General features: G+C 44.8%; 1 protein-coding gene across 2 annotated transcripts in view; it reads left to right on the forward strand.

Moving 5' to 3' along the window:
• RCAN2 (regulator of calcineurin 2) overlaps positions 1 to 20606 on the forward strand; it is a gene marked incomplete at its 5' end in the record, with an annotated part of 85349 nt that overhangs the window by 63565 nt on the left and 1178 nt on the right. For both annotated transcript variants that reach the window (XM_084261657.1, XM_084261658.1), the window contains 2 exons: positions 11913 to 12086; positions 14218 to 14389. In XM_084261657.1, coding sequence (XP_084117783.1) covers positions 11913 to 12086; positions 14218 to 14389 — 346 coding nt within the window. The remainder of the gene's footprint in view (positions 1 to 11912; positions 12087 to 14217; positions 14390 to 20606) is intronic.

Here is a 20606-nt window from a genome sequence, read left to right on the forward strand (position 1 = left end):
TTCCAGAGATCACAGCAACTCAGTGTATTTTTTTACAGATCTCTCCATTTAAGTGAGATGATGTAGTTTCTGAACTATGCTTTAAAGTTGGTTGTTTCACCTTATTTTCCTCTTCCTTTATCCCAATTTTTCCCACATAGACCCGTACTCTATTTTATAGTGAAATTAGGAACAAGAACCGGTTAATGTATTTTAAGAAAACTGTACCAGTCTCTTATTGCCGTTACCCGAGGGAATGGCGTGAAGCTGTGACAGGAAATTTAGGTTGGATGTTAGGAAGAGGTTCTGTACCGAGAGGGGGGTCGGGCACTGGCACAGGCTCCCCAGGGAAGTGGTCTCAGCACCAGGCTTGGCTGAGGTCAAGAAGCATCTGGACGATGCCCTCAGTCCCATGCTCTGACTTGGCTGGGTCTGTGTGGAACCAGGAGTTGGACTCAATGGGCCAGGGCGTCACCCTCCTCGGAGTAAAGAATGTCTTCCTAAGCTCTCATCTAAATCTTCCTTCAGCTTGAAGCCATTGCCCCTTGTCCTGTCACTGCACTCCCTGGTGAAGAGTCCCTCTCCCGCTTTCCTGCAGGCCCCTTTACGTATTGGTAGGCCAAAATTAGGTCTCCCCAGAGCCTTCTCCTCTCCAGGATGAACAGGCCCAACTCTCTCAGCTTGTCACTGTATTTAGGTGGATGCCCTGGTGACAGAGGATACAGAGGAGGCAGAGATACCAAATGCTGCCTTTGCACTGGTCTTCACTGCTAAGGCTGGCCCTCAGGAATCCCAGGTCTTAGAGACAAGGTCTGGAGAGAAGAACTTCCCTTGGTCGAGGAGCATCTAGTTAGAGAACATTCAGGCAAACCTGACATCCACTAACCTGTGGGTTCCAATGGGATGCACCCACAATTTCTGAGGGAGCTGACAGTTTTTTCTTAGCTTTCTTTTTCCCTCTCCCTTGCTTGTTTATGTCTGATACTTTTTTTGTTTGCCGTTAAGCTTGAAATACTATTCACGTGTAATTTATGTAGGTTTGCTACAAACTCCATTCAGCTGCTCAACTGGAGATAGCGTAATATTGTCCTTGATGTGTTTTTAACATACAGAGAGACTCCAGTCTTCAAGGCTGCAGCTTCTAGGAGCTGTTCAAACAGACAGAGAGAACAGACCTGCTCGAGTAATTTGCAAGTGAAGTGTAAGACAGCAAATGACAGATGGTCCAGACAGACTGGCAAGAATAAGAAACACTCATATAATGCAACCAGAGCGTTAGACAGTGGTCACAGTACTGCAGATTCTGCCCACTAATTGTGGGCAGCAGTGTCAGGGAGAAAGGCAAGAGAGGCTTGCAAGAGGCCCTTTGGTTTATGTTTTAGTGCAGAGAGGCAAAGTAAGAGTAACGCCTTGAGTAAAAGCTGGCTGTTTACATTTCCATCTCCAGGTAGACTGTTTTTATTTGTATTTGAAGCTTCACTTAGCAGAGAATTTTTTTTTATCTAAACTTCTGAGGATGGGTATTGATGGCTCAGTAGTTTTCCCTTCTACATTTCTTCAACAGTTAAATAACTGGAGGAGCATGAGATTAGAATCACAGAATGTCGTGAGCTGGAAGGGACCCATAAGGACTATATCGAGTCCAACTCCTGGCTCCACACAGGCCCAGCTAAGTCAGAGCATGGGACTGAGCACATTGTCCAGATGCTTCTTGACCTCAGCCCAGCTCGGTGCTGTGATTACTTCCCTGGGGAGCCTCTGCCAGTGCCTGACCCCCTCTCAGTACAGAACCTCTTCCTAACATCCAACCTAAACCTACCCTGTTGCAGCTTCATGCCATTTCCTTGGGTTCTATCCCTGGTCCCCAAAGAGAGGAGATTGGCACCTGCCCTTTTGCTCCCCTCGTCGGGAAGCCATAGACCGCAATGAGGTCTCCCCTCAGCCTCCTCCTCTTCAGGCTGAACAAACCAAGCAACTTCAGCCTCTCATAAGCCTTCCCCTCCAGACCCTTCCTCATCCTCGTTGCCCTCCTTTAGATACTCTGCAATAGTTTTGTGTCTCTCTTGTCCTGTGGCGCCCAAAACTGCATCCAGGACTTGAGATGAGGCCACCCCAGTGCAGCATAGATTCTCTTTCACTCTCTTGTTTCTTTTTTTTTAATACTCACTCTGAAATTGTCAGTGTCCTTTCTAAATCCAGGCAGGTTGAACTGAATTTTTAGTCGTTAGTGCAGTGCATGTTTTTTGGTGGGGAGAGAGAGGGGCACAAGCATTCCCCATGGCTGTGGTGAGAAACAGCTGGGGCACTGTAAATGCTGATGCCTGTAGGCAAAGCAGTAAATCAGGAAAGGGCAAGGCAAACATTTTATTTGTTTAAACTGTCCCGTGGCTTTTTCTTGTTTATTTTGCTGGTTTAACTGGGTTAACAGAGACAGGGAATGAACAGTATCTATTTTATGGTTGGTTTACAACATTACAGCTCCACGAACATAAGTAAAGCAAAGTTCCTCAGCTCTAGTGATTTCTTTATTATATTTCATTCTTGCATTTACTGTTCTGTTCAGTGAGGTCCTGATCCTGCGTCACTGACAGCAACAGAGGTGTCCCCTGATGCTTTGACAGGCTCAGGAACAGCTTTTTAAGAAGCTGAGCTGGTCTAGATGGTCTGAGTGGGTGTTTTTGTGCTTGGAGAAGATGCTGCTGAATGAATGAAGGAAACTCTGGTTCTCCTACCATGGCTGCCCAAAAGTGGGCACTGTGAATATAAATCTGTCCTGCGCTCAGTGTCACCGCACAGGAGAGCAGTATACCTCAGAAGGGTTGAGGGGATGAAACTAAAGTTGTCAGAGGTCAGTGAAAATTATTGTAAAAAGAACATGGTTATTTATGGGGTTTTTCTTACGTTCCCATAGTTTATACAGAGTTAGTATGACTGTTTTTCACACAGCTTCTCGTAACATGTAGCTTTAACCCTAGTTTCCTTCAAAGTTTGACTACCAGTCCCTTATTTAGTAATGTCCATAGTGCTTCAATCTGTGGTTTGTCTGGCATTTCAGAGTCCCAGAACATTAAGGGTTGGAAGAGACCTCAAAAAATCATCTAGTCCAACCCCCCTGCCAGAGCAGGATCACCCAGACTAAATCACACAGGAACACATCCAGGTGTGTTTGAATGTCTCCAGAGGAGACTCCACAACCTCTCTGGGCAGCCTGTCCCAGTGCTCTGTCACCCTCACAGGGAAAAAGTTCCTCCTTACATTCACATGGAACTTCCCCTGCTCCAGCTTGCACCCATTGCCCCTTGTCCTATCTCTGGCCATCCCTGAGAAGAGCCTGGCTCCGTCCTCCTGACTCTCACCCTTTACATATTTATAAACATTAATTTTCCACGAGTGCCAGATAACTAACCTTATGAGAGATCCTGGCTTGTGTCTACATTAGCACTGTCAGCTTGAGCTGGGGATTCTCATAAGGCAACTTTCCCCTTGGTATCTCCATTATCTGCTTTTCATTCACATCACGGAGCAGTTCATGAACTGGATACCTTTCAGATGAAATTTACGTAGAAGATGCACTCCAATAGTGTGCCCAAAATGCTCCAACTGCTAATGGGCATCCAGTCCCTGGCACCTGGTCACAGAATCACAGAACGTTAGGAATTGGAAGGGACCTCAAAAGATCATCTAGTCCAACTCCCATGCCAGAGCTGAATCACTCAGACTAAATCACACAAACCCATCCAGGCAGGTTTGAATGTCTCCAGAGAAGGAGACTCCACAACCTTTCTGATCAGAAAGCCCTCAGCACTGTTTTGCTGTAGAGACCTGCTCCTGTTGGAATACCCTCACTGATAGAAACATAGCAGCTCTTGGTAGAAACTAATCAAGGTTGTTGTTCTATCCTAGTTTTGTTTGCCAAATGAAGATAACAGGAACTTTAGGTATTATTGAAACCAGCTAAACATGCACACAGTAATTTGTTCCTTGTGCTACTGATTAATTGTTGTCCTTAAATGTTTGGAGCAACAAGACAGAATCAATAGCTGGTATTGTACTATGTACATTCCTAAATGCAAGGCAGGCAAGCTCTTTGAAGTTCACTACATATGTTATCTACCCGGTAACTGTTAAAGATCTTAAAATAAAGCAAACAACAACAAAAAAGGCCTTTTTCACACAGTCTGAATAAATCTCCATGTCTTTTTTATTAGTGTTATTTTTACCATTGTCAATCCAAAATGTAAGGCTGGTATTTGGAAAACAGAAATTAAATTAAATTAAATCCTCCACAAACCTTTTCTTGTTTGTTTGGGGTTTCCCACCACCACCACCACCAAATGCAATGCAAAAGAGAGAAACCATATGGAGCAATGTTGTGCAAGACGGTAGCCAGCACTAGGAAATCAACAGCAGCTTCTCAGAGAACAAAGATTGATGTCTCTACAGAACACTCCCTAGCACCAGGGGCAAAAGTAATAGATGGAGTCCTATAATGCACACTTAGCCAGCCAGTTTGAAAGAGCACTTCCAGCCTTTCAGGGAGTTAATAGGGCGGCTGGAACTGGAGTGCTTCAAATACGGAGAGCTCAGAAAAGCTGTTGCTGGTGATACAGTAAAATAGGGGTGCTCGAATGAAGAGGAAACATAAAGCGTGGCTTTTTCTTTTAGCTCAATCGTTGGGTGTGAAATTGAATTGAGAAGTCTGCAAACTGCATTAAATCACCCCCTCGGCATCGCCGGAGGGACAATTCATTTCGTCTTGAAGGAGCCTTTGGTTTCCAGCTCAGTGGAGCTAAGCAGGGGGAACGTGCGTCACTCTGAGGTAAACAGGGACACGAGCTGGTTAAAAACAGAAAGGGCAACGCAGCAAAACTCGGCGCCCCTGACATTTGTCAGCCTCTTCCGAAAGGCGAGCGCGCCAGTTCCATTAAGCTCTGGGGCAGATATGATCTCTGTACCTTTTGTTGTGCTGATGAGTTGGAAGCTGAACTTGGTGGATTTATTTAGTTCAGCTGATGTTTCAAGAGGCGTCTGTCTTGCTGTGTTCACCGGCGGCGTGGCAGTACTAGCGCAGTGCTGTCGTGCCTTTGAGCGGTGTCCTCGTGCAGGAGGACTGGATGGCTCTGACTGCCTCGGCCCTGGCGTGAGGTGGAACATCGAGCTTCTTCCAGTTCCCAACCTATTTTTGTTTTAAGCTCCAGTGAGATGATGACTTACAAATATCTACATCACCTTGTGTTATGTTGTGGCACCCTTTTTCAAAGTCTCTCTCTGGGTTAAGATGCTGGATCTCTAAGCAGTAAGCATTGTATTATGTGTTTCTGCTTGTCAGAATGATTTTGGCACAAAATCATGTGGCATGCTGGCTTGTATCAAAAAATATTGTGGCCAGTAGGTCTAGGGAGGTGACTGTGCCCCTGTACTCAGCATTGGTGAGGCTACACCTGGAGTACCGTGTCCAATTCTGGGCTCCTCACCATAAGAAGGACATTGAGGACCTCAAGCGAGTCCAGAGAAGGGCAACCAGGCTGGTGAGGGTCTGGAGGGCAAATCCTATGAGGAGTGGCTGAGGGAACTGGGGATGTTTAGCCTGGAGAAGAAGAGGCTACAGTGACCTGACAGGAAGGTGCAGAGAGGTGGGCAGTAGTCTCTTCAGCCAGGTGACAGGAGATCGGACAAGGAGAAATGGCACAAAGCTGTGCCAGGGCAGGGTCAGATCAGATATTAGGAAAAAGTTCTTCACTGAAAGAGTTGTTGGGATGTGGAAGAGAGGAGGGGGTGACTCAACATCCATGGATGTGTTTAAAAGATGGGTAGATGAGGTATTTAGGGATATGGTTTAGCATAGGATGGGAATGGTTGATCTTAATGATGATCTTAAAGGTCTTTTTGAACCTTGTGATTCTGTAAAAATAATGGCAAAAACCTGGATACAGTTTCAGGATCTAAAAGCTCTTTGCAGGTGCCTCCAAAACAGCCCTAGTACAGCAGGACTGTGAGCCATGACCAGGGCTCTGTGAAGACACACTCAGTGGCCAACACCTGCTCTCTTTGGGATGGGTCCACTGTAAAGAGCAGAACAAGGTCTCTTAGCACCCAAATGTGTATTATTTACCTAGTGATGCCGTGAAAAGCTGAAATCACAACTCACCAGCTTTGGTGACTAGGAAGCAGGTAGTCTTTATTGCAGTGCTGGATGCACAGGGCATCGCTCCTCCTAATGAATGAGTTAATTACACAGCTGCTATGTTGGTTCTACATACATATTCAGGATATTTCTGCTGCACGAGGGAGCTGCAGTGTTGCAACCAGCATGGCTGTGTGGAAAAGGGAAACATTTGGCTCTGGGATATGAGTTTATTTCTTACAGGAAAATTTTGTACCTGGTACAGAACTAATTTCAGAGAAATAGTAATTTATGTCTGAGCTTCCCTGTTGTACACAGCTAGTTCAGTGGATTGTCTTTTATATAAACAAATTAAAATGGGGGGGGGGGGGGGGGGAATGCTTCTTGATTTGCTTGCAAAACTCTAGGAAAAGGGATTAGACAAGTTTTAAATCACAGCCATCTCCTAAATCAAATGCGTAACAGGGGTGATAATGAGCACAAACACACTGAATAATGAACTGTCATTTGTGTTGTGAGTTCTAGGGCTCTAATCCAGAGCTCGGGGTGTCTCTGGAAGGGCTTCCACTGCTTTGAGTTGGGCCTTGGCGTTGGTCCTGAACAAGCACAATACCAGCAGAGCTGTTCACTAGAGAAACGTTTGGAAATAAATCACAGCAACTTGCAGCGTCAAAACCCCTTTCACTTGCTAATTCAGGCGGTCGTGTTTTACAAAGCCTGTTGTGTCGGTACTTTGTCATAGTCCCTTGCATGAACTACCCAAATTCAGGCTTTAAAAGAAAAAAAATAATCATTTGCCTCTGCTGCTGTAATTGGAAGGTTGTTTCTGGATCATTACTCTGATGTTGGAAACCTTCTTTAACTTCTAGCCTAAAACTATTTATGCCAATCATTTCCAGTGGTTTCATGCCAACGTAGCCTTCTAGTCTTTCACTCCACACTTTGCCTTCACTGCATGCTGTTCTGATAAACTACTGACAGTAGTCCTGTCTCCTCTCATGCTTTCACAGAATCGTATCAGAGAATCGTAGGGGTTGGAAGGGACTTCCAGAGATCATCAGGTCCAACCCCGATGCTTTCTTTTGCTAAATAAGCCAAACATTTCCATTTCTTACTCAGTAAGCTGTTCATTCCCTGTGGTCACAGAATCACTTGGTTGGAAAAGACCTCAGAGATCACTGAGCCCAACTGTACCTATCCATGGTCTTGATGTGTATCTATCCCCATTTGGTTGCATCTACCTGGGGTACAGGCAACAGACCCTGCATTTTTAGTGACGTGCAATACCGCTCCATATAATGTTGTTAATACCTCCCTCACTTCACTGGAAACACCTTTCCAGATACATCCAGGTATTTTGTTGGCCTCCTCATGGCTATGTTTCCCTGCTCACTTTTATTGTGTGACTGACAGGCTCTTGGTTCCCAGAGGTGCGCCCATTTAGTAGGAGAAATAGGTTTTAGTCCAGGAGTCGATAGGTTTGCCCTTGTGCTCAGAGACTTTTAGCTTGTGTCTGCTACTCCAGTGCTCAGTTTCTTCCTTGGATGGTGCTCTGTTTGTCCTCTGCCTTGGCTGTCGTAAATGATAACAATCAAGCTTGAGTAATCAGCAGCCTTAATTAGTACATTCCTACTTTGTGCTAATTTTGTTAATTAAAAAGAAAAAAGAGAACTTTAGAAACTGCTTGAGGTGGTGAATGATGGGTGATGGGAACAGACAAAGGTGATAGGAAAGAACTGGACTAAGCCATGTGTGACTAGGGAGATGAAGAGAGGGCACAGAGCCCACAAGGGAGAAATGAGAACTGCCCTGGTGTTGGTCAAATGAAGGATGCTCATATTTGCCAGGTCATTAATTGGGTCTCAGAGAGACACACTTGGGCTGGATGAAGACGTGCCAAAATCCCAGAAATACAACTCAGAACCTTCTGCATTTTGACTTTTTTTAAGAGAAGCAACCCTGATGTTGAACTTCAGATGTTCCTCTTTCTTTTTTCCCCCAGGAGTTTTCAAGTTTAAAGACTTATTTTCTAAAAGCATTTTAAAAATACCGAACCCTAAAAGCGCTTTAAAAGTCCTAAATTGAGAGGATTATGAGTCTTGAATAATTTATCCACAAAACTTGAAAGGGAGAGAATTTGCTTAGGTCTTTAAAATGTATAGGATCCGTTTTCTTATAGGCTGGAATGACTCTGAAAGACTTTCATCCAGATAAGTACATTCAGCAGATATTAGAAGTCACAGGCAATAGCAATTAAGGCAGAAGGCGTTTTCTGGGAATTAATATCAAGCTGGGAGGAGTTGGGATGGCTCAAGATGCAGCTGGGGGCCATTAACTGCAGTTGATGATTAATGACCTTTGCTGAGGTCATTATTATTATCAGCTGAAAATGGAGAAAAATTCAGATGTGTGAACCTTTTTTAATGGGACATGCAGTTTTGGTGAGTGCAGGAGGTGTGTCCCCTCTGTGGATATATGCCTTGTGTTAATGTCACACAGAGGGCTTGATTGCCCTCCTCCCCACCGCGGTGCTAGGAGTGTTAATCAAAGCTGGATCTCTAAAGTTGTGCCACTGTCAAACTGAAAGGTAAGCAGAATAAAGTCCACAGCACTTTAATGTTCTCACAGTATTACATTTGGCATCCAGTACTTAATCAGCTTTATTCAGAGATACTCCCATCTGTCCCTTTTGGTGCCTAATGAGAGTGTCTCTCCGTACTGTCCAGAGATGTGCCCAGAACATCCCTTGTGCTCAGTGTTCTTGGACCTGCATTTGAAATTATGGAATCACAGAGTTGAAAGGACCTCAAAGCCCATCTGGGAGAGAGCTCAAAACCCATCTAGTTCCAACCCCTGCCATGGGCAGGGACACCCTCCACCAGCCTGGAACAGGCTGCCCAGAGAGGTAGTGGATTCCCCGTCCCTGGAGGTGTTCAAAGCCAGTTTGGATGGGGCCCTGGGCAAACTTGTGTAGATCCAGGTTTGGAGGTTGGTGGCCCTTCCTGTGGCAGGGGGGTTGGAGCTCTGTGATCCTTGGGGTCCCTTCCAACCCAGACCAGTCTGGGATTCTGTGATTTGTTTACCTCAGAGTGCTTTTAAAAAATACACTGAAGGAGTCTGAAATAGATAATACAGGTCATATACAGACAGAAGATAGATTATGCACAGTGCTGCATGTTTCTGTACACTGTAGAAGTCCTACTTCATGCATACGTCAGTCCCCAGTCCTTTTCTCCCTCCCCCCAGCCCTCTTGCCCTGGCCTTTGTGAAGGTTGTAGCATCAAAATTCCAAGCGGGACAGGACTGAGATGACTGCTGCTTTTGGCTGACCTTTATACAAATGCCACTGGCTGCAGACTTCTGCTGAGCAAAATGGAATTTTGCAAAAATGTAAGTGGTTAAAAACCCATAACTCAGGTGTGAAATGTTGACAGTTTGAAGGTTGGGTGGTGTGGCTAGACCTGCTCATACACACCTACCAGCTTCATGCTGTTTGTGGGACTTTTTCCTGCCTTTATCCACCCTGAACTGAACCACTGAGGTTTTGGGGTTTTTTTAATTCCTCCAAAGTCTCTGCTGTGCTGAGAGGAAGAGGTGAGTGAGGTCAGGCGGAATGAAATGAAAATCATGAAAGCTTAATAGACCACAGGGAAGTTCCTTTGAAAAGATGCCAGAGATGGAATATCAGTTATGGGGAAGAAGACCACAGAGTTGGCAGTGAATGAAAGCAGATCCGGTACATGCGCATTAGTGTTTCGTAGATCTTGCCACGACACTGCTCCATTTTCCTTAACTCTTTAACACACACATCCATGTGCTCCCTGGGGCACCTTCACAACACGTTTTTCTAAGAAGTTCTGGGTTATTTGTCTCATTTGTAAGGTCAGCCAACAAGAAAGAGGGTATTGGTGAGGTTACATAACTTTGCATTTGCTATTTTGTCTTCTGCAGCCTCTACCAGTTATCTGGTAGAAATTGTTTTCCTGGATGAGAAGAAAAGAAGTTATGTTTTAAAACATGTAAAACTGTGCTTGCTTGCAGAGATACCATAGAATCACAGAATGGTCTGGGTTGGAAGGGACCCCAAGGATCACAGAGTTCCAACCCCCCTGCCACAGGCAGGGCCACCAACCTCCAGGCATGATCTAGACAAGGTTGTCCAGGGCCTCATCCAAGCTGGCCTTGATCATCTCCAGGGATGGGGAAAATATATATCAAATATATAAAGATATCATAGAAAGCATTGGGATAGTGTAATTACACAAACCAGTCCTCAGCATATGAAATGGTGTGGTCAGTCATCCCTGACATCTTTTTTTCAGGATAAAGAGCTCGTAAGAGAAGGGGCTTTGCTCTGGTTGATTCTCCATCTTCTATGCCTTGAAGTCTTGGTTGCAGTAGTTAAAATGCAAGGGCTTTGCGAGTCTCACAGTCTAAAATCTGAGTAAACACAAAGGCTAGACTAAATGGTACTAAATATGGAGATATTCAAGACTTGTCTGGATGCTATCTGTGTGATCTGTCCTAAGGAACCTGCTTTGGCAGCGGGGTTGGACTCAATGATCTCTGGAAGTCCCTTCCAACTCCTAAAATTCTGTGGTTCTGTGTGACTCTGCTCCCTTTTAGTCTTAACATTGTGTAGGTCTAGGCTTGTGTGTGTGTCAGAATTAGGGACGTGGGGTTTATTTGATGATGTGGAACCACCTGACCGTGCGCACACAGTTTGCCTCAAAATTGCCAAGTCTGATCCTCCAGTGCTGCTAACAAAGTATCTTGAATTTCTCTTGCTCTCTAGGTCAGTAGATGTGGCACATTTCCTACCCTTCTTTTGCAGTCCTAAAAGATCCATGTTTGTGTCACGTGCTTTCAGACCTGGAGCTCTGCAGCTGAAGGTGTTTAAGCCTGACCTTTGTCTTTGGGACGGGTCACTATTTGCAGTCACTGAATGTGTTTCTCTGCTGCTGCAGGAACTCTCAAGGAACAAGGGTGTGCTGAGTATTTAAATAACAAATCATTCAAACAGAATCACAGAATCACAAGGTTGGAAAAGACCTTTAAGATCATTAAGTCCAACTGTTTCTTTCCTATGCTAAACCATATCCCTAAGTACCTCAGCTACCCTTTTTTTAAACACATCCAGGGAAGGTGACTCAACCCCCTCCCTGAGCAGCCTGTTCCAGGCCCTGACAACTCTTTCAGTGAAGAATTTTTTCCTAATATCCAATCTAAACCTGCCCTGGCACAGCTTTGTGCCATTTCCCCTTGTCCCATCTCCTGTTACCTGGCTGAAGAGACCATCGCCCACCTCTCTACACCCTCCTTTCAGGTAATTGTAGGTGGTGATAAGGCCAAATACGCGATACACAACGACCCCATGGCGCTGATTGGGATGCAGCCCTCAGTGACAGTGGGCCTGGCTGTGGCTGCTGACTCCACCATAATTCAGCACAGCGTTTGCTTTTGTGCAGACAAGCCCAGGGTTGTCTGGTACTTTCAGTCATGTGCCCTTTTCGGCTTCGTTTCAGAAGCCACTACTGCAATTTTGCTCAACTTTTCTGACAAGTTCAATAGCTGCTGAGTTATCAGTGTAAAAGGCTCCCTCCCCCACGCACGGTTTGCAGGGCTCAGCACTTCCAGACCAATGCTTTCCATAGCTTCTTTTCACAGAGCCTTTATCAGCCTACGGACACCCACCACCAAAGGCTGAAACCATCTAGTTGTTGTCAGGTTTCTGATTGTCCTTGGACACAGGCCGCTGGGAGAGAACACGAAGTTAATCTTCAGCATTATTTCTTTTTTTCATTTGCAGGAAAAATTTGAAGGCTTGTTCCGTGCCTACGACGACTGCGTGACATTCCAGCTGTTCAAAAGCTTCAGGCGTGTGCGGATAAATTTTAGTAGCCCCAAATCAGCTGCTCGTGCCAGAATAGAGCTGCATGAAACACCGTTCAGAGGGAAGAAGTTAAAGTTGTATTTTGCACAGGTAACAAAATCTGGTCTCTACTACTCTGGTAGCAAGTAGCTTTCATAGAAATACTGTGCAGCAGCACTGAATAAAAGCAATAAAGGTTTTCCCTGTGCCCAGTCTTGCTGCTGAAAGATCACTCAAACGTCCTTATGATGCCTGAGCTGCACCTGCCCAGTGGGTTTGCAGTAAATTGAAAGGGCTGCTTAGGACCCAAGTCGCTTTTTCCACACGCAGAAGTTACAGAGCTTAGAACTGATTTACAACACTGGGTATTTTCTGTGGGTAACTCTCTAAACTGGCCATAAAAACAAGCAGTAAAGTATCATATGTTCATATAAAAGCAGAGCTGAATTACTTATTTGACTGAGCTACAGTCAGGCTCCCTCCTGCCTTATTTTGTTTTCCCTACTGAAGACATGTGTGAATCTTCTGAAAGGAATTTAATAGTTTTGAGTAAAAGAAAGCTGGGGGAGAACAGCCTATTGCCATGTCACCTGGGGACATAGGTGATTACATCCGCCTGTTGGAAGCATCAGATGGGGCTTCGATTCTTCTTGGCCAAGGAGAGACAACCCACATGTCCCACAGCCTGGGTGAGTGCTGAGTCCCAGCCAGCACACCGAAAGCTGAGGGCTGACCTTATCACTCTCTACACCTACCTGCAAGGAGGGTGTAGAGAGGTTGGGGTCCCTGTTTTCTCTCAGGTGACAAGCAATAGGAGGAGAGGAAATGGTTTCAAATTGCACTGGGGGAAGATTTAGGTCAGATTTCAGGAAGAGTTTCTTCACTGAAAGGGCTGTCAAGTACTGGAACAGGCTGCCCAGGGAGGTGGTGAAGTCACCATCCCTGGAGGTGTTTAAAAGGCATGTAGATGTGCTTGAGGACTGGTCTAGAGGTGGACTAGGCAGGGTTAGGTTGTGGTTGGACTCAATGATCTTAAAGGTCTCTTCCAACCTAAGCAATTCTATGACTCTATGAATGGGAGCTCTTCTGAGCATAGACAGGAGCAGAACCTCAGGGGGATGGACGTGAAAAAACCCAGCATGCCTAACAGGTTAGATGGATTCTGAAGATCTTACAGTTGGATTTAGTTGTTGAAAATCTGCCTCAATCCCATTTTATATGCCTTCATCTCCTAGATCTGAATGTTTTTCTCAAAGGTTTCAAACCCTGCTGTTAAGCAGATCTCAGAATCATTTCACTCCTAGCTGCCCAATCAAGAGGTTAATTGAAAACTCGTGATAACAAAAGAAAAATGTGCATAGCAGTGATTAGTCTCCATAACTCAGCTGATTTCCTGCAAAGCCATTCAGGTATCTGCACTGTGCTTTCCAGTACATGCAGCCTTAAAAGAGCTTATTACTTGCGTCCAGGGAATGAGCCCATGGAAGCAGCTCAGTATCTGGAGCAGTGTATGTTTACGTGGGCCTGAGTCAGACTGAATGAAGTTCTGGGGAACAGGGAGCTGAGAGACCCAAACTGGCTCTTTGCAAACCCCCTCCAGTGTAGCAGGGTGCTGTCCCAGGCTTGCTATCACATCAATTTAGTTTATTGCTTCTAGGCTCGAGCTGGTTGTAAACGTGCTCAGGTATGGCTGTAGCATAATTAATTTATGTTGAGGTTTCTTTAATATGCCAGAAAAGAGCAGGAATTAAACTGAAGATGGAAAATTAGTTGCAAATGACTAAGGAACATGGCAGATTCCAGTATCACTTCCACAAAAGAAACCAAAGCTTCAGAAACCTTTCTGAATTTACTTTTAAGGGCTTGGTGCAGGAGTTACCAGTTTGTTGTCTAATACCTGCATTTATTTAGGAGTTTAGACCAGTAGATCATAGCAATAGCTTTTCAGCCTCAAAAATCTTTGGAGTAGCAGCTGTGGATACCAAAGCTTTGCATTTATCCTCAGACAACATAGACAATAGGCACAAAAATTATAGCTTTGCTCATATAACAGCCCCCCACAGTGTACTTACTGTAGAGGAACCATCTGTATGGTTGAGAAGAAATTCATCTCTGGGCTTTCTCTGCTGAGACTGACGCTGAAACCCTGCCTGGGTGGCATTTGGTATTAAAAGTGTATGATTTGAGTACTCATTCCATTTACCCATCCTATATTAAACAATGCGCTCCTCGTGTTTTACAGATTCAGACCTCTGAGACAGATGGAGACAAGCTTCATTTGGCACCACCACAGCCTGCAAAACAGTTTCTCATCTCGCCTCCAGCCTCCCCACCTGTAGGGTGGCAACCAATAGATGATGCAACACCTGTCATCAACTACGACCTCCTTTATGCAGTTTCTAAGCTCGGACCAGGTAAGCTTGTGGTCCTCATGGGGAAACTTGTCAGCAAAAGCAGATGAGAAACAGCAGTGTAGATGTGACTGTACAGGAAGTTGGCGTAAAGCCTGTGAGTTGTGTTAAAGCTTTGGATTTAAGTTGTGTTTCAACCGGTTCTTTGCTTAAGAATGTGTTTTGGTGTATGTATGTGTGCCTGCACAGTAGATCCAGCTTGCCTACACAATTTATTGTGCTTGGGTTTGTGCTCAGATGAGACAACTGATGGTTTAGGTAGAAACTAGACAAATGCTTGTCCATGAACTTGAGTTTCTGCTTTAAATCACATCTGGTCCCTTCTAACCTAAGTACTGCTTTCCAAGTGGCAGAATCCTTAAGCAAACGTTGGGGCATTGCTGTGTCTCCACCAGAGTGGAGAATCTCTCATGTTAACAAGTTTGCTGTGAGAGAACTACAAAACTGTATGCAGAAAGAATGGTGTAAATTGTAGCTACTGTCAAGGTAGGATAGGTGCCAACAGGTTGTGTAGATGGACTTGCTTCTGTCTTCCCATCTTCAGCTAATGCCAGGAATTGAAGCTATCTGGGATTTTCAAAACAATGCTTTCCTTTAGAAAACACACATCTAACAAAGCCAGAGCTTTTGATAAGAGAGGATTACTTTTGTTTTCACAGAATCACAAGGTTGGAAAAGACCTTTAAGATCATCGAGTCCAACCATTCCTGTCCTCAATTAAACCATATCCCTAAATACCTCAACTACCCATCTTTTAAAGACACCCAGGGATGGTGACTCAACACCCTCCCTAGGCAGCCTGTTCCACATCCCAACAACTCTTTTAGTGAAGAACTTTTTCCTAATATCTAAGCTGAACCTGCCCTGACACATCTTAAGGCCATTAAATTAATTTAATTAAATCAAATCATCTTTACAAACAGTTTTGTTTCCAGAAAAAAGTAAAGCATCCTCTTTTAAAATTTTCAAAATGGAAGAGGTTCCAGTTTCAGGTCTAAGCAGAACCATTTAGAAATTAGTCTAATTTATATTCATAATCCACAAAGAAAAAATAGCTTATAAAATTATTCTCATACCAAAATAAAACACTTCAGAATCTCCTAACAATTGTGTGGGGGGGTGAACTCATAAAAATTTATCAGGTTATTTTTGAATTTCTTGTGGGATGAGGAAATTGTTTTCTCCCCAGCTGTATTGAAAGCGCTGGTTGCTTGTTCTGAGAATAGCTTCCAACTGCAAACATCTCATCTCTGGGGCTTTTGTGTAACTGCACCCAAGGAACCCAGAGCTGAAGGGCGTGGGGTGCAGGAAGATGGTCTGTGATTCACCAGGTTTGCAGGATTAGCTCGTTTCTTTTCCACGTGGGATCTCCACGGGGGGGAATATCTATCAGGAGGCTGTCAGAGCTGCCTGTGTTTTATTCCCCTTCAGCAGGAAAGCCCACAGAAAAAAACAAGGCTGTCAGGTGCAACACTTCATACAGTATCACCTAGTGGTATCTCCAGAATTGATACTTTGCTTCTAAACTGCTGAATAAAAGAAAAACAAAAACCTTCTTTCCCCCCCCACCCCCCACCCCTTTGATGCAGCAGTGTTATAAATGGAAACATGTAAACGAATTCCCTAGCTAGCTGGGTAATAAATCAATTCCTGCTCTAGAGCAGTGGAATGTGAAATATCACTCATTGTCCCCCACTCTGGGACAGCTTTGCGTGAAGGTCAAATTCGCCCGTGTTTAAGGAGCCTGCAGGGAGCGATATGAAAAGCCATTGTGTGCTCTCTTCTTGCTATTTTTAGCGCTCGTTAGAGAGATCAATTTTAGTTAACTGCGGCGGCGGTTTTCAAATGCTGTTGCAGTTCTCAGCTGGGCATTTACTATGTTTGGAATTTCATTGAAATCCAGATCCCACCAAAACTCATTTCTCAGTGCCGCGTCAGTGAAACACGCTGCTGTGCATCCAGTAACAGGGTTAGCCTCAGCTAAGGTAGAGTTCTATTTTTTTTTCCCTTCATTCAAACAAAATAACACAATAAAACCCCCTGTAACTGGCTTCTCAGCTATCCAAAAAGACTCACTGGCACCGTTGTTTACAGAACTGGATGTTGCAGCTTGATTTCTGGGTCTTGAACTCATGGGGAATCTCTTACCAAACACGCTGATGTGGTAAGATGGGTATCTGAGGACCAGGAAACCTCACCTGAGCGTGTAAACAGGGAACGGTTTCTTTGTAAGAAACCTGAGAGTAAGAGGAGTTTTGCTGACCTTGGATGCAGCCCCACGTCTCTTTGCCATTCCATGGATACAAGTCACTTCCTTGTGGGCTGCACTGCCATAATTATCATCACAGCCACAGAATCTGGGGACTAAAGCCATCCCTCGGTGCAAAGGCTGGGAGGTCAGCTCCAGAGTAGAAGGAGTAGGCTGGAAGGCAGTTAACACACTTGCTGTGTGTTGCGTTGTTCCAAGCTCGGGTTTGGGTCAGGCTTGGTTTGTTAGGGGGGTTTCAGCCTTGTGGCTGCAGCAGTGACTGTCTAGCTTGTGGTCCTTTGTCATTACATTCAGATCAGTGCAGGTGCATTTACTTCTTAGAGAACACTGTAGCATATTTAATTACGTTTCTGGCTGATTGATGTATATTCTCACTCTCTGCAGATGCAGAAGTAGAGCTTTAAACAAGGCTCGAGCAGATTGCCACAGACCAGTGAGAACCAGGAGCTGTGCCTGAGCCTAGTTCTGACCACCAGCCTACAAGTGTTTCAGTACACTGCAAATAAAGAACTGTGATCATTAATCTCTGATCAAAACCACTTCCACTGTCAAGAAAGCTTCCAGTAGTTTACAGTACTAATGGGGATCATTGAATCATAGAATGGTCTCTGTTGGAAGGGACCCCAAGGATCACAGAGTCCCAACCCCCTGGCACAGTGTGCCCAGAGAAGCTGTGGATCCCTGGCAGGGTTCAAGGCCAGGTTGGATGGGGCTTTGGGTACCCTGGGCTAATGGAGGGTGTCCCTGCCCATGGCAGGAGGTGGGACTAGATGGGCTTCTAACCCAAACCATTCTATGACTCTATGATCTCTTCCAGCATAAATACACACCCGTATGAAGGACCACCTGTTGTTTGTGCCATGTTATTTCTAAAGCATTAGGATGAAGGCTCTATAACAGAAAGGTATTTCTGTGATGCGATGTGTAACATGGATTGGGCAGCTCTGAACCCATTAACCTTTGATCCTGAGTCAGAATCAGGGGTGAGGTAGCCACACAGAAGGATTTCCATTTCCTCATTATTAAGTAAGTAAATGAGCATAGTCTTTGCTGGGCAAAAGAGCCTCATTAGACAAGATATGCACCATCAATGAAAGGTCACAGTGCTGATTCACAAAGGGACAGAAAATAACGTGCCATTATTTTTAATGCTGAACCATCAGGAGAAGCTTTTGTGCTGTTCCTGTGGTCATCCTTCTTGCGTCACCTGAGGCTGTGGGTTTGCTTGTGGTTAATGTGATCACAAAAGGTCCCCAGTGACTTAAAACCAGTTTGGCCCGTTGTTGAGCCACATCATTGTTTGAGTGGATTTGATAAATTTGGTGAGATTTTTATACAGGTTTCCACTGTTATCTCACATGAATATTTAAGCAACTTAGTAATAAGGGACAGAGCTAGCCCAAAGACTGCTGGAGGAGAAAGACCGCAGCCACAAGGCTGACCCTCCCCCCCCCCAACAAACCCCAAGAGTCCTTTAGCTCAAGTGGTAAGGGTTCTCCAGGCAAGTGGGAGAAGCAGGAATGCTGGGGAGATATAAAAGGGCTTGAAAACACAACAAAGGCTAGCCAGGGAGCTCAAGGATGTGACTGGACCAGTGCTTGAGTGCTACTAACTGCAGAAGTTGTGAGGTTTAACTACACTAACTCAACTTCCTTCCCTTAGCATGGGGCAACCTGTATCTCATGCGTGTAACTTGACTGCAGTGATTCAGCTGTCACTCCTTTAGCTTCATTTTAGCGGATTTAGCTCGATTTTTTTTTTTATGTTGGAGATAGTGTTTAAGAGGAAAGAAAAAACACCTGGATTTTTATTGTGTACTTAGTATTTTTTTGCAAATAACGGTAACAGGAATGTGATCCGTAACACTGTGAAGGAAGATGAGACCTGTACATTAACCCCCTTCAGGCTGAGGGGTTTTGCAATAAATATCTCTTCTTCTTCATTATATGTATATCTTCTCTCCTTGGTTGTAATGTCTGTGTATGGGTGAGTTACTGTTATTTAGTAAATATGCCTACCATCCATGGAAGGAGCTGGGCCTCTTTAGCCTGGAGAGGAGGAGATGGAGAGGTGACTTTATTAAAGTTTATAAATATGTAAAGGGTGAGAGTCAGGAGGATGGAGCCAGGCTCTTCCCAGTGATGACCAGTGATAGGACAAGGGGCAATGGGTGCAAGCTGGAGCAGAGGAAGTTCCATGTGAATATAAAGAGGAACTTTTTCACAGTGAGGGTGATGGAGCACTGGGACAGGCTGCCCAGAGAGGTTGTGGAGTCTCCTTCTCTGGAGACATTCAAACCCTCCTTGGCTACGTTCTTGTGTGATTTAGTCTGGGTGATCCTGCTCTGGCAGAGGGGTTGGACTAGATGATCTTTCGAGGTCCCTTCCAACCCCTGACATTCTGTTGTTCTGTGAAGAGAAGAAAATACTGCTTATTCCTTGAAAGGGTTTATGCTCCTTATGGATGGAGAAGCCTGATTTGTACTTTAAATAAAGGAGCTGGTTTTAAGTCCTTACAACTTAAACCTGTGCACAGAACTCAGTGTGCTGATTAGTGTAATGCTGTTTAACTCATTTCCTGTACCGTAATAAGTTGATCCTCCTCAGACCTTTACAACAAGCTGCCCAGGGAGGTGGTGGAGTCACCATCCCTGGAGGTACAAAGACAAGTAGATGTGGTGCTTAGGCACATGGTTTAGTGGAGGTTTGGGCAGATTAGGTTGATGGTTCAACTTGATGATCTGAAATGTCCCTTCCAACCAAGACAATCCTACGATTTAGGAACAAGATGCAGCTGTACAGAAGTCCCAGAGTAACTTGGCCTGCTCCTAGCTCAGCCATATAAAGGTTTTTTGCAGTTTGAGCCCCAGTTCTGCAGGCATGAATAATCCTGAGTACAGAACTGAGTCTGCAGCTCATTTGTGCTCAGAAATAACTGTGTGCCTTCAAAACCTAATTTATGAGTGCATCACATTTTGATTCACAAAGTGACATTAATTGCTGTTGCAGTTCCTTGTGCCAGAGGCACCCGGATATTTTTTTCCTTGTGTCTCTACTTACTTCCACTGTTCTTTTTCAGCAGAAAGAGTCCTTCTGGGAAGGACTTGAACAGTAAAAGAATGTGGCATTTGAACTGGGATTATTACCTTTTAAGAGGGCAGTGAATCTGATTTACTCCGTGGTGCTGGTGCACGAGGAACGGGCCCGGGGTTGTGTGTGTGCAGCACTGCAGAGCTGCTTGTAGCTGACAGTGACCAATGTAGCCTTCAGTGCCGGCTGGCAGCATTGACGTCAGCCCATAGCTGAGAAATTAGCTGAAGCCCGCAGGGAAAATAGGCAAAGAAAGAGAAAAAAAAAACCCAAACCCCATATAATTTCTCACTGCAGCACAACCAAGCTATTTCTCTTTTTATATTTTAGCCTATCAGCAAGACCTGTAATGCTTTGCTCGATTTGGATTCAGAGGAAAGGTTGCCAAAAATAGAGCAGTTAAATGTCAACATTAATGGTATCACAGCAGTAAAATATTTCTCCCAGCAAGATGCCTGACTTACAGCTATTATTCACTAGTTGCTTCCTATTTTTTAGGCAAAAGTGCAGCGTGTCCTCTAGTGCTGAGCCACCCAGTCTGATTTGGACTGAGAATTTGTCAGTGCAAACGGCGCGTGAGCATAGTCCCAAAACTGTATGTCCCAATGCAGGGCCAAACCTGGAACCCCCTCCTCACCTGAATTACTCAGCCTCAAGGTTACTAATAAATAAAACCCCAAATTGTTAATACGAGCAAACTTACAAGTGCCCTGAGGTAGGGCTGCCGGTTCACTTCTGTTGTCCCACACAACTCAGCTGGGCGTACCAGGGCCTCACCTTCCTCATCTCAGAACACTCTGCAGGCAGCATGCAGAGGTTCTGGAGCAATCTCATGGAAAAAGAAATCCAAGCTGTGAGGTGT

Source organism: Gallinula chloropus, assembly GCF_964237585.1.
Source record: "Gallinula chloropus genome assembly, chromosome: 3".
In the NCBI taxonomy this organism is placed as follows: domain Eukaryota; kingdom Metazoa; phylum Chordata; class Aves; order Gruiformes; family Rallidae; genus Gallinula; species Gallinula chloropus.